Consider the following 13,194-nt stretch of genomic DNA (forward strand, 5'->3'; position numbering starts at 1 on the left):
GGCCAGCGTCTTACTTACTGTGGCCAGCGTCTTACTACTGTATATGTGGCCAGCTTCTTACTACTGTATATGTGGCCAGCGTCTTACTACCTGTGGCCAGCATCCTACTATATGCGCCAGCATCTTACTACCTGCGGCAGGCCTCTTATTTCTTGCAGCCAGCATCGCATTATCTGTGGTCAGTGTCTTACAATCTGCGGCCAGCATCTTACTTCCTGCAGCCAGTGTTTTACTTCATGCGGCCAGCATCTTAATCTCTGCGGCCAGCGCCTTACTATCTGTGGCCAGCATCTTACTTCCTGCGGCCAGCGTCTTACTACCTCCTTACTACTTACAGCTCCTCTCTCTTAGGCTCAAGCTGCTCAGTCAACTGCCAGACGCTGCAAGGGTAGGATCAGCAGCTGGGTCGGATGTTGCAGAAAAGACCGGAGATGTTCTCGGCCAGCTGTGTTGCCTTTTTAATCAAGAAGCCTAAGTGTGGTTTGATGGGTGGCAATCTGCCTTGTGACCTCTGTATAGGGTCTATGCGGGGTACCCTGGGATGATGGTGCTATGCGGGGTACCCTGGGATCATAGGAATCTTGTTACACCGCTGGTCGGGACTCAAAGACACTGCACTGTATGCACTGCAGAAATGACTGTGCCTGCCTAACAGCTGCTGCAGCCCCCCGTCTCGGAACAGGTGCCTCTGTGAACCTGTTCTCGGTAACTGCAGGGTCACACCAACCCTGTGTGGCGGCCCCTCTGTGCGTGTGAGGGCATCGGGGTGACAGCCCTGCACCCTTCCCCCCCAACCCCTTAATCTGGCATTGGGTTTCCATCCCCTGTCACTCCCATTTACTCGTTGCTGTTTATATTTTTGTGGTTGCTCTCCTTTCTCTTCTTATTTGTGTTATTTACAACACAAGTAAACTTTTTCCTTTCATAATTTCAAACTCACCAAAGTAATGAAATCGTTCAACCATTGTCAGCCTCTCAAATGCTTGAAGTCCTTTTCAGACTCTCCAGTGTAATTCTCATTGTCAGCTATAGTAAAACTGATTACATTTCACTCCAGAGTACCGGTATTTGCTACCACTGTATCTGTCGTAATTAAAAACAAGCAGCTTCTCGGTGAGGCACTGAGGTTGGTAGGATCTGTGCTAAGAAGCTGCACTACAAAGCCTTTTTTATTTAGAGTAGATGAAGGTTTTTTCTCAGTGGACCAGAAAGAAACGAAGGAAAGAATAAAAGGCCCCACCAGACTAAACGCTGGGATAACTGCCAAGGATAAAGTTGGAAACTGCATCTGAAACCACAGCTGTGATGTGAACTCTGGGAAACCCTGGGCGAGAAGGAAAGTTATTTCCCTGGAGGCAGTAGTGCCGAGAGAGGGGGGGAGAGGGTACAAATTACCCAGGCCCAGGTATGATGTAGGGGCCCAGTGGAGGCTCAGTGGGGGCCCTGGGCTTCCTCCCCCTTAACTGGCAGCAGCAGCTACAGCTCTTCTCCTAAGCCCAGCACACGCTGCTGACTGCTGGGCTGGAGTGTGGCCATGGTGGCGCTTAAAATAAAAAAAAATCTGTATTTTCTCAAAGGGTGCACGACCACGCCTCCTGTGAATAGACCACGGACCCTGAAAAGTACTTGGGCGCAGTCAGACTCTCTATTGCCCTGTATGTGTGTGAGTAATATCCAGTGTTGGACTGGGGCATGAAGGGCCCACCATGGAAATGCAGTGGAAGGGGCCCAAGCTTAGAGGCTTGGCTAACCAGTAGTGCATGGTCTGGGCCCTTGATAAATATATAAAGCAAATACTGATAACAACAATACACTATAGAAAGTACACCATAGTCATGTGCAGTATAATGTAACATATGAATAATGTGTAATTCAAGTGCAAAATCTGATCACTAGAGGAGGGGCTCGGGGCTTCCATCCCCCCCCCCCCCCTTCCCGCAGGCAGTGCGGCCCACTGGTGGTTTCTCTTGAAGCCAGTCTGAGCCTGGTAATCTCTATCTATATACAATATGGGGGTAATTCTGAGTTGATCGCAGCAGGATTTTTTTAAGCAGTTGGGCAAAATCATGTGCACTGCAGGGGAGGCAGGTATAACATGTGCAGAGAGAGTTAGATTTGGGTGTGGTGTGTTCAATCTGCAATCTAAATTGCAGTGTAAAAATAAAGCAGCCGGTATTTACCCTGCACAGAAACAAAATAACCCACCCAAATCTAACTCTCTCTGCACATGTTATATCTGCCTCCCCTGCAGTGCACATGGTTTTGCCCAACTACTAAAAAAAATCCTGCTGCGACCAACTCAGAATTACCCCCTATATACATGTGTGTGTGTGTCTGTCTGTCTATATCTATATATGTCATGGCTGGTACTCTGTCTAAAATACTGCACAATTGCCCGGGTGCCCAAGTGGGATGACGGTAGTATAAGCAGAAATACTGTGGCACTCTCGGGACTTACTAATGTAACAATATATTCTGGTGATGACCACTAATGTGCTAGTCAACATTTCAGTTTATTCAACTATAATCATAGTAAGTCCTAAAAAGTTCTGTGGTATTTCTGCATATACTATCTGTGTGTGTTTATATATGTATGTGTGTGTATACAGTGATTGCACTTACACGCTCTAGTGCATCCTTTATCCATACTTGCCTACTTTCTGGCAGCTCTCTCTGGGCTCAGTGGAGGGGCTGGGCTGGACAATGACGAGAGGAGGGGGTGGGGAGGAGGCGGAACGGGGCGTGGTGGAGGAGGGGCAGATGCAGAATGAGGGCGGGTTTACAGCGTCACAACGTCTAAATCACGCCCCCCGCTCTGTAATGCCGCTATAACCGGCATTTTACAGCAGGGGGCATGACTATGATGACGCGATTCAACAAAAATCACGTCATCTACTGTCTGGACCGCCCACTTTACTCTCAAACTGAAAAACCGGGAGACTTGTCTGCTCTTCCGTGGGGCCGGGAGGGTCACCCGATTTTCGGGAGCCTCCCGGCCATTCCGGGAGAGTAGGCAAGTATGCTCTTATCCCAAAATTACAAAAAGGGGGAGCCACTTTCACAAAATGAAGGTGTTCCAGGGAATGTACTCTGCAACCAATACAGCTTTTATGTGACTGTCCCACCATCCTAATAGTGAACACTTGTGTCCTAATTGCCGGGAGGCATGTCATGCTCCTGTGAGTGGGTATTTCTCATGTGCTAGACATGCGCCCAAAGCGGTGCAGCCATGCAACTAACAGGTTGTAGCCACACACCCTGCAGGGGGGCCCGGGAAGTAACTGTACCCGGGCCCAGGATTTCTCTTGGCAGTCCTGCCTGGAGGTCTCTAATGAAACCATCGCACCAATGACGAGATACCATGATAAGTAGCATGGAAATTGTGCACAATAGTGAACTGAGGGCCTAATTCAGACCTGATCGTAGCTGTGCTAATTTTAGCACATCTATGATCATTTCAGACATGCGGTAGGACGCCCAGCACAGGGCTAGTACTCCCCGCATGTCTGGCTCTGCCCCCTCAGCACATGGGTGCGAAAGCATTGCACGGCAGCAATGCCTTCGCACCCGGCGAGTAGCTCCCTGCCTGCGCAGCTAGTGCACATTCTATCTGTGCACGCAGGAGGCTACCTGCCGCATCCCAGGTATAATGGCTGCATGTAGTGTTACGCAGCCTCCGCGGCCTGCCCCCGCAACGGTCCGGATACGCCTGCGTTGTCCAGACCGCGCCCCGCCAACTGTGATCTAGCACTACTGGCACACCCCCTCCCGCCCCGCGACCGCCTCCGCCTGTCCATCAGGCAGAGGCGATCGCAGCCCTGAGATGCTTTTAGTATCTCACTGGGCTCCCGGGATAGGGCTGCAGACTGTGATCGCTGCATAGTCTGAATTAGGCCCTCAACCTTTCATTAAAACCATTCTCCCTACTCACTGTTGCTCAGGCAACAAACATGCAAAAGAAGGAGCCATAAGTGAGCTCTGCAGGTGTTATTACTGTGCCCACTGTATCTCCAGAACAACCCACCAATAGCATTTGTCTGAGAACTGCAATACTGTAAAACTGGTCACCTCTACTGACACCTCCAACAATGGGGGTCATTCCGAGTTGTTCGCTCACAAGCGGATTTTAGCAGATTTGCTCATGCTAAGCCGCCGCCTACTGGGAGTGAATCTTAGCATCTTAAAATTGCGAACGATGTATTCGCAATATTGCGATTACACACCTCGTAGCAGTTTCTGAGTAGCTTCAGACTTACTCGGCATCTGCGATCATTTCAGTGCTTGTCGTTCCTGGTTTGACGTCACAAACACACCCAGCGTTCGCCCAGACACTCCCCCGTTTCTCCGGCCACTCCTGCGTTTTTTCCGGAAACGGTAGCGTTTTTCCCCACACGCCCATAAAACGGCCTGTTTCCGCCCAGTAACACCCATTTCCTGTCAATCACATTACGATCGCCAGAACGATGAAAAAGCCGTGAGTAAAAATCCTGACTGCATAGCAAATTTACTTGGCGCAGTCGCAGTGCGGACATTGCGCATGCGCATTAAGCGGAAAATCGCTGCGATGCGAAGATTTTTACAGAGCGAACAACTCGGAATGACCCCCAATATGTGAACACTGTGATCCTTGTTCAAAAGGTATGAGACATGCCCCAGCCTGGTATGCCAAAACAGCCTTCAGTTGGGAAGCCATGCAACGTATGGATCAGGTTACCAAAAGAAGGATATACTGTGTTTAGGACACAGAATTATGCCAGATGTGGCAAAGAAGTAATGTGGTAAAAAATAATATTCCTTATGCACCAAGGTACCCGATGCACACTGCATTGATTTTCATGCTCATTATAGCAGCCTCATGTCATCACAACCCCATACGACCCCGAAATGCCCAACAAGTACATTTCCACACCCAGCATAACAACCCCAGATGCAGATAATACTGTCCATCTTACATTCCCAGGCAGTGACGGGGGTGGGGGGTTCCAGTTGGTGGGCATGTTGGGGGTGTACTGGTGTCAGGGACTGCATTGAAAGATGCAGTTCCATTGACGCCGGCAGCGAAATACCATTGGCATTAGACATTCTGAGCGACGTCCGCTCTGTGGTATGCCTTTGTGCACACCATAGTAAATTAGAGCTACAGCCGATGGGCGTCTCAATAGGCAGCAATAGACGACTATCGGCTACAGCATTAACTTAGTTTCACAGTAGCAGCTGCAGTATTTAGCATAGTATCACAGTAGGATGATGATTTTCTACCAATGGTACACCATTTTATGGCCATCACTAGTTCAGATTACCGTAAGCCATTTTCATTTATTTTTACAACAGGGGTGAATATGGCCCAAACTTTTAAGTTGTCCAGAACTCCTTGGGGTCATGTTTGTGCTGACACAGAACACAGAACACCTAACTGCGAATAGACCAGTCTAGAATGACTTCATCAGTACAGAACAGGTTGTTCTAGTCAGCAAGTGAAGCACTAGAGAACCAGTCTCACCATATTACACTGATGGGGTGAAGGCAAATTCCAAGCTACTGTATACTCCATACATGTCTGAGGCTTATTTGCATTTTTATACCAGTCAATAGTGCTAAGGGCCCGGTTCAGAACTGATCGCTCCTCTGCGAATTTACAGAGATTTGCAATCACATAGTCGCCACCCAAACAGAGTGAATAACCGCCCCATGCAAGTGTGCAGAAAGCTTTGCAAACGCCGGTTAGCTGCAAATCCATTCGCAACTCACTCACCATCTAATGATTTTTCCAGTCTGTGCAGTCTGTGCGTAGCCCAGGACTTACTCCTACGGTGCGATACAAACAGGCTGATCGGATCCGGAGTTGACGTCACATGCCCTCCCTGAAAACGCTTAGTAACTCTTGCGTTTTTTCCTGACACTCCCAGAAAACGGTCAGGTACCACCCCCAAACGTCCGTTTCCTGTCAATCAGCCTGCGTATGCGTAGTGATCAGAAAAGATGCTGGATTCTTTTGCAGTTTGGTCTAGCACGTGCGCATTACCATTGGTATGCATGTGCAGTGGATCAATAATCAGCCGCCCTGCGAAAAGGCACAACGGCAATCAGGTCTGAATCAGGCCCTAAATACAATCCATGAGTCTGATACCTAAAAACCGCAAAGAAAATCTTAACTACAGTATATAGATCAAAAAAGAAAAAATACATATACATTACAGAGGGAACATAAAGGAAATCCAGCAGACATCCATACCTTGCTAGCCTTTAATATCTCAGACATCAGGGGCAGCCCTTGTGTAATCAGTTCCTCGGTGTATTCCTCCTCTTGAATAGACTTGAATTCTTTCAGCAGACACTGAATGAGAGGTCGTCTGTGCTGGTGGAAGGAGATGCGCAGGGATTCCAGCCACGTGTGAAGGGTCCACGGGACTCCTAGAAATGACACACTGTGAATTATACAGGTGCTATCACTTTACACATTGGGTTACCATAGGCAGGAATTATTCTGTAACAAGACAAACCTGTTTTTCCAAACTATTGATCATATTATGAGGTCACCACCATGATACGGTCATTTAACCTGTGCCTACTGATGAGAAGAAATCACCATCCAGATACGGTTTGCAGACTGGTATTTACTTCCTCATAATAGATAATACGTATATACAGATGAAGCATAATGTAATACAGAGAGCTGTATTCCATGGCTACTTATCCAGTGGGGAATATGGGTTTGATTCATAGGTGGACACAGAAGGGCATGCAGCCGGATGTATTGGCGATCACCAGTCTGCGACCTTATGCAAATGCCCCTACAAGACCCTTCCCTCATGTACATCCGTGCATCTGCATGAGCAAGGACCGAGACACCCACTTTCAGCATCCGTACACCCCACCACTATACTTTCTCCATCTGAGTATGGGCTACTACAGTATGTGAGTGGTCGAGCACCTGTGTAAGCAGCCACTGTCACTGCCACACCTGTGACACTCCCATAATACGCCCATAAGGCGGGCCATCTCCGTGCGTGCACTAAGACACCTCCCTGTCACTGTCTGGGATCAGCCACTACTTTTTTAAAACACGTTTCCCTGTCTAGCCTGAAATTAGACCTGTGACACTGAAGAGACACAATTGGGAAAATCACTTCACTACTTCCGACATTGGCAGTGTATAAACCTCTTAATCAGACTCTATGGCTCACCTTGTGACAGGTCTCTGATTAAACTTATGAGCTATGAGTAGCTATCAGCGACAGCTCCTTACCTGCCTGGCTGGGGTGGGGCTGGCTGATCTCCTCCTTGCTCCCTGCCCTCCCAGTGATCGACGGCTCACGTCACCGGGACTTACGTCAGCAATAGCAGGAGGAGGGGCTTAAGCCAAGCGCTGGTAGAGAACAGGCTGTCTTCTAGAGACTGCATCATTTGCAGCTCCTAGAAGTCAGATTGGGCTGCTGTAATAGCAGGGGAGTGGCTTATCATGGGAAGCGTATTCTCTGCTATGACAGTCCGGACTAGCAGTCCCAGGGGAAGAAAACCCCTCCCCTGTGACTCCCTGTCTGGCTGTCATTAGGAGGGAGCGCTTCCAATGGGAAGTCACTGCCACTGCTAGGCAGTCCCTGTAAGTGGCAGATTTTACTGGGAGGGCTGCAGCAGGTAAAATCCGCCACTGGTAGCTATGGATATTTACGTTACGTGTAAATAACATTAAGTACCACGGTGTATAAATGCTGCTTCACCTGTAAATAGCGCTTTAAATATACAGGCCATGGAGCTCATTCTTAGCGTCCTCCCTTGTAGTCTTCCGCTGACACTGGTCACATCATCTGAATACAATGTCAGGAAGTTCCATCGCTGCACAGCTGGGGGCTGATTTAAACACCTGTGACAACTGCGCTGGTTTCCTTTTAATTCTGAAACCGTCAATTACAAAGGTTTGTAGATTGGACTAAAAAAGCAATTTACATCTAGCAAGAGGATTTTAAACTAAACTATAAATGTAACTCAGTTAGTGGAATTAAATTATAATGTGTCGCTTCATTAACCATTACAAAGGCTCGGACGATTACACTGCCGCTGTCTTTTGACTAGTATTGAGATATTTAGTGGATATTTAGGAATCATCCATCAACAGCCAAAGAAGATTAATAAGGGTCATATATATATGCGCAGCATGGCTGCAAGAACTGAGACTTGGGAGCCACTGTTACTGAGTACCGGATATCAGTCGCAGGCTGACAAAATCCCTGAATACGGCGTTCTCTGACTGTCTATCACATTGCAAATAAATCCTCTCTGCGACCGTTCCAAGGCCATTGGTCATTTATAGGCCTTAAAAAAAGGCAAAAGCAAAAGCAATGCCAGTAACATATTTCTTTGTGTGCATTGCTGAATTATTGGTCCCCCTGTGGATAAAGAGTCTGTGCCTCATTTGTAGCCAGTAGGCTTGCATCCCATATACAAAGTAGCACATAACCGGAAAAATAGAGGGAATTAATTAGTTACATTTTAGAAAAATATAATGGATTTAAATTGTCCATCGATCACAGTAAATGTATATAATGTAGCCAATGTGTCCTCATATACTGTATGTAGATTTTTTTGGACTCAAGTCAATGTACTGTAACTGCCAGATTCCACAGTGAATGTTTAGTGTCACAGGAATAGCTGAGTGTAATGCAGATGATCAATGATGTCCCGGGCGGGTGATCATAGGGGGTCATTCCAACCTGATCGCACGCTAGGATTTTTCGCTGCGCTGCTATCAGGTCAGAACTGTGCATGCGTATGTCGTACGGGTACAAAGCGGATCGTTGCTGAGCGATGGATTTTATGAAGAATCTATTCGCACAGCCGATCGCAAGGAGACTGACAGGAAGAAGGCGTTTGTGGGTGTCAACTGACCGTTTTCAGGGAGTGCAAGAAAAACGCAGGCGTGTCGAAGCGTTTGCAGGGCGGGTGTCTGACGTCAATTCCGGGACCGGACAGGCTGAAGTGATCGCTGCGGCTGAGTAAGTTCTGAGCTACTCAGACACTGCACAAAACTTTTTTGTCCCGCTCGGCTGCACATGCGATCGCACACTTGCAAAGCTAACATACACTCCCCTATAGGCGGCGACTATCTGTTCGCAGCACTGCAAAAAATAGCTAGCGAGCGATCAACTCGGAATGACCCCCATAGACTCTCCAATAGTCTTACAATGTACAGTGAGGAGGACTATGAGCTATTCTAACTGATAATAGCTGTGCTGCTAATACAACTCTTGGCTGCACTGTATGTGTACCATCTTATTCAGTTACAGGGAGACTGTAAGGGGTCAACTCAGTTATGGGCGATGCTCATGATTTACTGCCACAGCAAAAATGCATATTTTAATAGCAATCTGGGTGTTTGTGGGTATGCTGATTCTGTCACAATGGCACATTATGGGCATTGCTGGCAATTCGCTGGTAATTAAATTGACCCCTAAGAGTGAAGGGGGTCCTTTACAAAAAACAAATAGACAAACATTAGGGTGTCATGGGAGCGTCACTGCCTCCTAATACTGCCTAGGAAGTTCTACTGCTGTAGGATCATAAGGCAGCCAGTACTAAGAAGAAATGGGCATATGAGTGGCATGTTACTAGCAATGGGCATAAAGGTATACTAGCAATGGGAATATAGATGACATGTCAGCGGCGTTTTTGGGGTGGCTGCGTGTCATCACACACAAGCATTCCAACTGAAAAAATGGCGGCAGGACAGCCAGGCTGCCCCGGCATAAGGCTTCAGGGTCATTCGTTTCTGCCACCACGATCTAATTGCAATTAGAGTGAGATCGCAGTGGGTGGGCGGTGGGTCGCATGATGGACAGCCTTGACCTGCGATGAGCAGCCCCCAGCATGCGATTGCAAATATTGCTAAAAAGCAGAATCTGCAATCCTTACTGAATTTAGCCCAATATCTTACCAACAGATTGTTTTTCTTACGATCTATAAGACGATTTCATAGGTGTGTATCCAGCTTATCTCTAGTCTGTGCATTGCTTCATCACTAGTAACCACATCTGACTCTGGCAGACTTCTCCCATGCTGCTACCCTACCATGCCCAATCAGACTCTCCCGCAGCTTGCAAATATTTAAATGCAATTTGAGAACCCATCTGTTTACTAGTGCTTACCCTACTCCCATCTACACTAACCACACTAATGCCCTCTTATAACTTCCCCAATCTCCAATTGTCATACTTGCTCCTCTCGTTTCAGCAATGTCCCTCCCCCATTTTTTTTTTAAGCAATCAATTTTTATTGAGAAAAGACAGCAAAACATACAAACTATTATAAATAGTTCAGCTGGGACATAATAGCAAATAGCATCAATATCAAAAGAGAAATGTCTTATGTATAGTACCAAAGTGCAATATGGTTATACAAGTATGAAACATCACAGAAGTATAGCATTCCACTTTGCTACATAGATAAAACTCAAATATAAAACAATAGCAAGAGAAGAAGAGTAGAAGGAGGGAAACAACCGAGAGAGGAGAAAAGAGAAAAGAAGAGACATCTGTGTCATCTAAGGGGTTGTGTCAGGAAGGGGGGGGCAGCATAAAGAACGTAATCTGAGGTCTCTTTAAAGCATAACCATGTGTACCAGGTAGTAGTAAAGTCAGAGGAGGATGGTTTTGATGAGGACGTAAGGTCTTCCATTAGCATATACAGATGGGTCCACGTTTATCTTGACCTTTAATAGGATTAACTGAGACTGGCCAGTCGGATTAATCCCCTGCTGTAATGACTTAATCCCCTGCTGTATTGTTCTCTGTATTGTATTGCAGCTGAGAACAATAGATGAAGGGTTTATGCTAATAAGTCATGTTGCGCCTAGGTGCAGAAAACTAGTCAAGATAACCGTGGACCCATCTGTATCTGTCTAATCTCTGGAACCACTGAGAGATAGGAGGACGAGTCTAGGATCTCCAGAAACACATTATGGTTGCCCTTGCAGCATTCATCAAATGCCGGAGTAATGATTTTTTAAACTTTGAGATGGACATATCCATAAGATTGAGCAACCAAAACTCTGGAATATCTGGCAATGGAAGACCAGTGATTTTTATTGATTACCTCCTATTTGTCTGCCAATAATCGTTCAATTCTGGGCATAGCAACCAGATGTGAAGTGGGGAGCCTCGTGCCTGGTTGCATCGCCAGCAGAGATCAGATAAGTTCGGAAACATCTGGTGAATATACACTGGGCACCGATACCATCTGGATAGAATTTTATATTGAGTTTCTAAAACCTGAATAGAGGAGGAGCTAGCAAATGTAAATCAAAATATATGAGACCATCCGATAAGTCTTTCGCTAACTCTGTCTGCCAGGCTTTTACATAAGAGGGTAAACCAGTATTTACGGCCTCTAGACATAAATGGTATATAGCAGAGATTAGATGCCGAGGTGGGGTCTCTGGTAAACAGAGCTGTTCAAATTTGGTTGGAGTCCATGTAGGGATAAGCAATGCCCACTTTTAATTTAATTTCCTAAATGTCCTCTTTTAATATAATTTTATATTGTAGCCTTATTTTATTTTTCCGGAACCATTCTCTCCTACCGCTATGCTAATACATGCATGTATCTGTGGCTATACAAAGCTATTGTCTTTCTCTTTTACATTACAACTCACCTCTATTGACCTTTCTTTGAGTATTGGAATAATCTTAATTACCGTTTTATACAGGGGAAGAGATTAATTTCTCCGTCTCCTGTAATGTGTATAGAGTGACATGGCTTTGAGCATGGAAACTTACAGTATCGATTGGTCGGTGCAGTTATGTACTTGCACATAAAATCAATTGGTCCATCTGTGGCTCAGCCATTCTTTGTACAATGGCCACAGTTTCTCACGTTGCTTATGACTGCTAAATAAAAATAACGACAGTAATGCTTCCATAAGACTGAATTCCACTTGATTTACAAATGTGTCCACATACTGTACATCTATACTCATCGCAGCAAATAGCGTTTAGTTCTGCCACACAGTTTTGTACTGAAAATGTATCTGCATTGTGATACATATACTAATCTTACCTGCACAGTACACTATAAATGACTCTGGTTGCCGCTATGAGGCGCGAGAGATGCTAAATTAAGGAACAGGTAAGAATTTCTGCGACATGCCACCTGTGGCGGAGCAGCTGGGACGCGCCATGCATCTTATGGCAGAACAAGGATGGGTGAATGAAGTGGTAGCTGTACACTTTATTGCATTACTTAGTGGAGAATGTCCCTGGGAACACTGTATAAACACATCAGGACTGATACAGGCTGGAACACCAGGCGTCTGTATTAGCTCTCACATTGGGGCTGGCTCTGAGTAACATGCAAAGTGTCTATAGCTGCGACCAAGCGCAGAGTAACAGGACCCTAGATCCACATTCGGATCTGCATTAGACCAACTGAGGCTTGATTCTCACTGGGACAGTTCCTAATTTCAGTAACAAAATGGGGTAACCAAATGAGTTTGGTTATCACCCAACAGGCTACCTAGGTGCGGTTTGGGTGAATAGTGCCGCTCAACACAGATCAAAATTGCACCAGAGAGATGTCATTTCAGGGGAATATCTGGGTGGTAAGAAGGGGGTGGCTAGCCAGGTGCAGGCGCGTTGTGGTCAGCGACTGCTTCTAAAGACACAGTTGCACTGACACAGACGGCCAAGTTCAGGCGGAGAGTTTAATGGTTTCTCAATACTAGTCAGCAAATTAGTGACTTTTTCATTAAACACTGTGAAACTTGATGCTAAAGTCAGATATATATTTATTGAAAGACTGATGACACTGAAATGGTCCTTATAGTGATGTAAGTAAGTTCCCCCTTAACTTAACATTTATAAGTCAAGTTTATGCATTGGGGATTTTAAGGTCACAATGTACCTGGCTATAAGCAGATTTATCCCCAATGTAGACACATGCAGAATGTTAATAAGCTGTTCACTTCTGGGGCATTTACACTGGAATTAGGTTTCTATGTCTGACAATTCAGAAATCCCAATGTTTGCCAATATACTCTAGAACACATCACGTGAGCGCATGACTTCCCAGACGCTAGTCTGCAAGGCTGCATTTTAGCATCTCATACCTGGAACTGGCAGCAGACCTCCGTGGAAGAACGTTAACAACGGGTGGACATTAACAACGTCCAGGTGAAATGATGGAACATATGTCTAATGTATGGTA

General features: G+C 46.1%; 1 protein-coding gene across 2 annotated transcripts in view; it reads right to left on the reverse strand.

Annotated features, from left to right (window-relative positions):
* The window catches only part of ABTB3 (ankyrin repeat and BTB domain containing 3), a 386,831-nt gene that overhangs the window by 50,937 nt on the left and 322,700 nt on the right, over positions 1-13,194 (reverse strand). For both annotated transcript variants that reach the window (XM_063928455.1, XM_063928454.1), the window contains one exon: positions 6,233-6,411. In XM_063928455.1, coding sequence (XP_063784525.1) covers positions 6,233-6,411 — 179 coding nt within the window. The remainder of the gene's footprint in view (positions 1-6,232; positions 6,412-13,194) is intronic.

This window comes from Pseudophryne corroboree, chromosome 6 (assembly GCF_028390025.1).
Source record: "Pseudophryne corroboree isolate aPseCor3 chromosome 6, aPseCor3.hap2, whole genome shotgun sequence".
Taxonomy (NCBI): Eukaryota; Metazoa; Chordata; class Amphibia; order Anura; family Myobatrachidae; genus Pseudophryne; species Pseudophryne corroboree.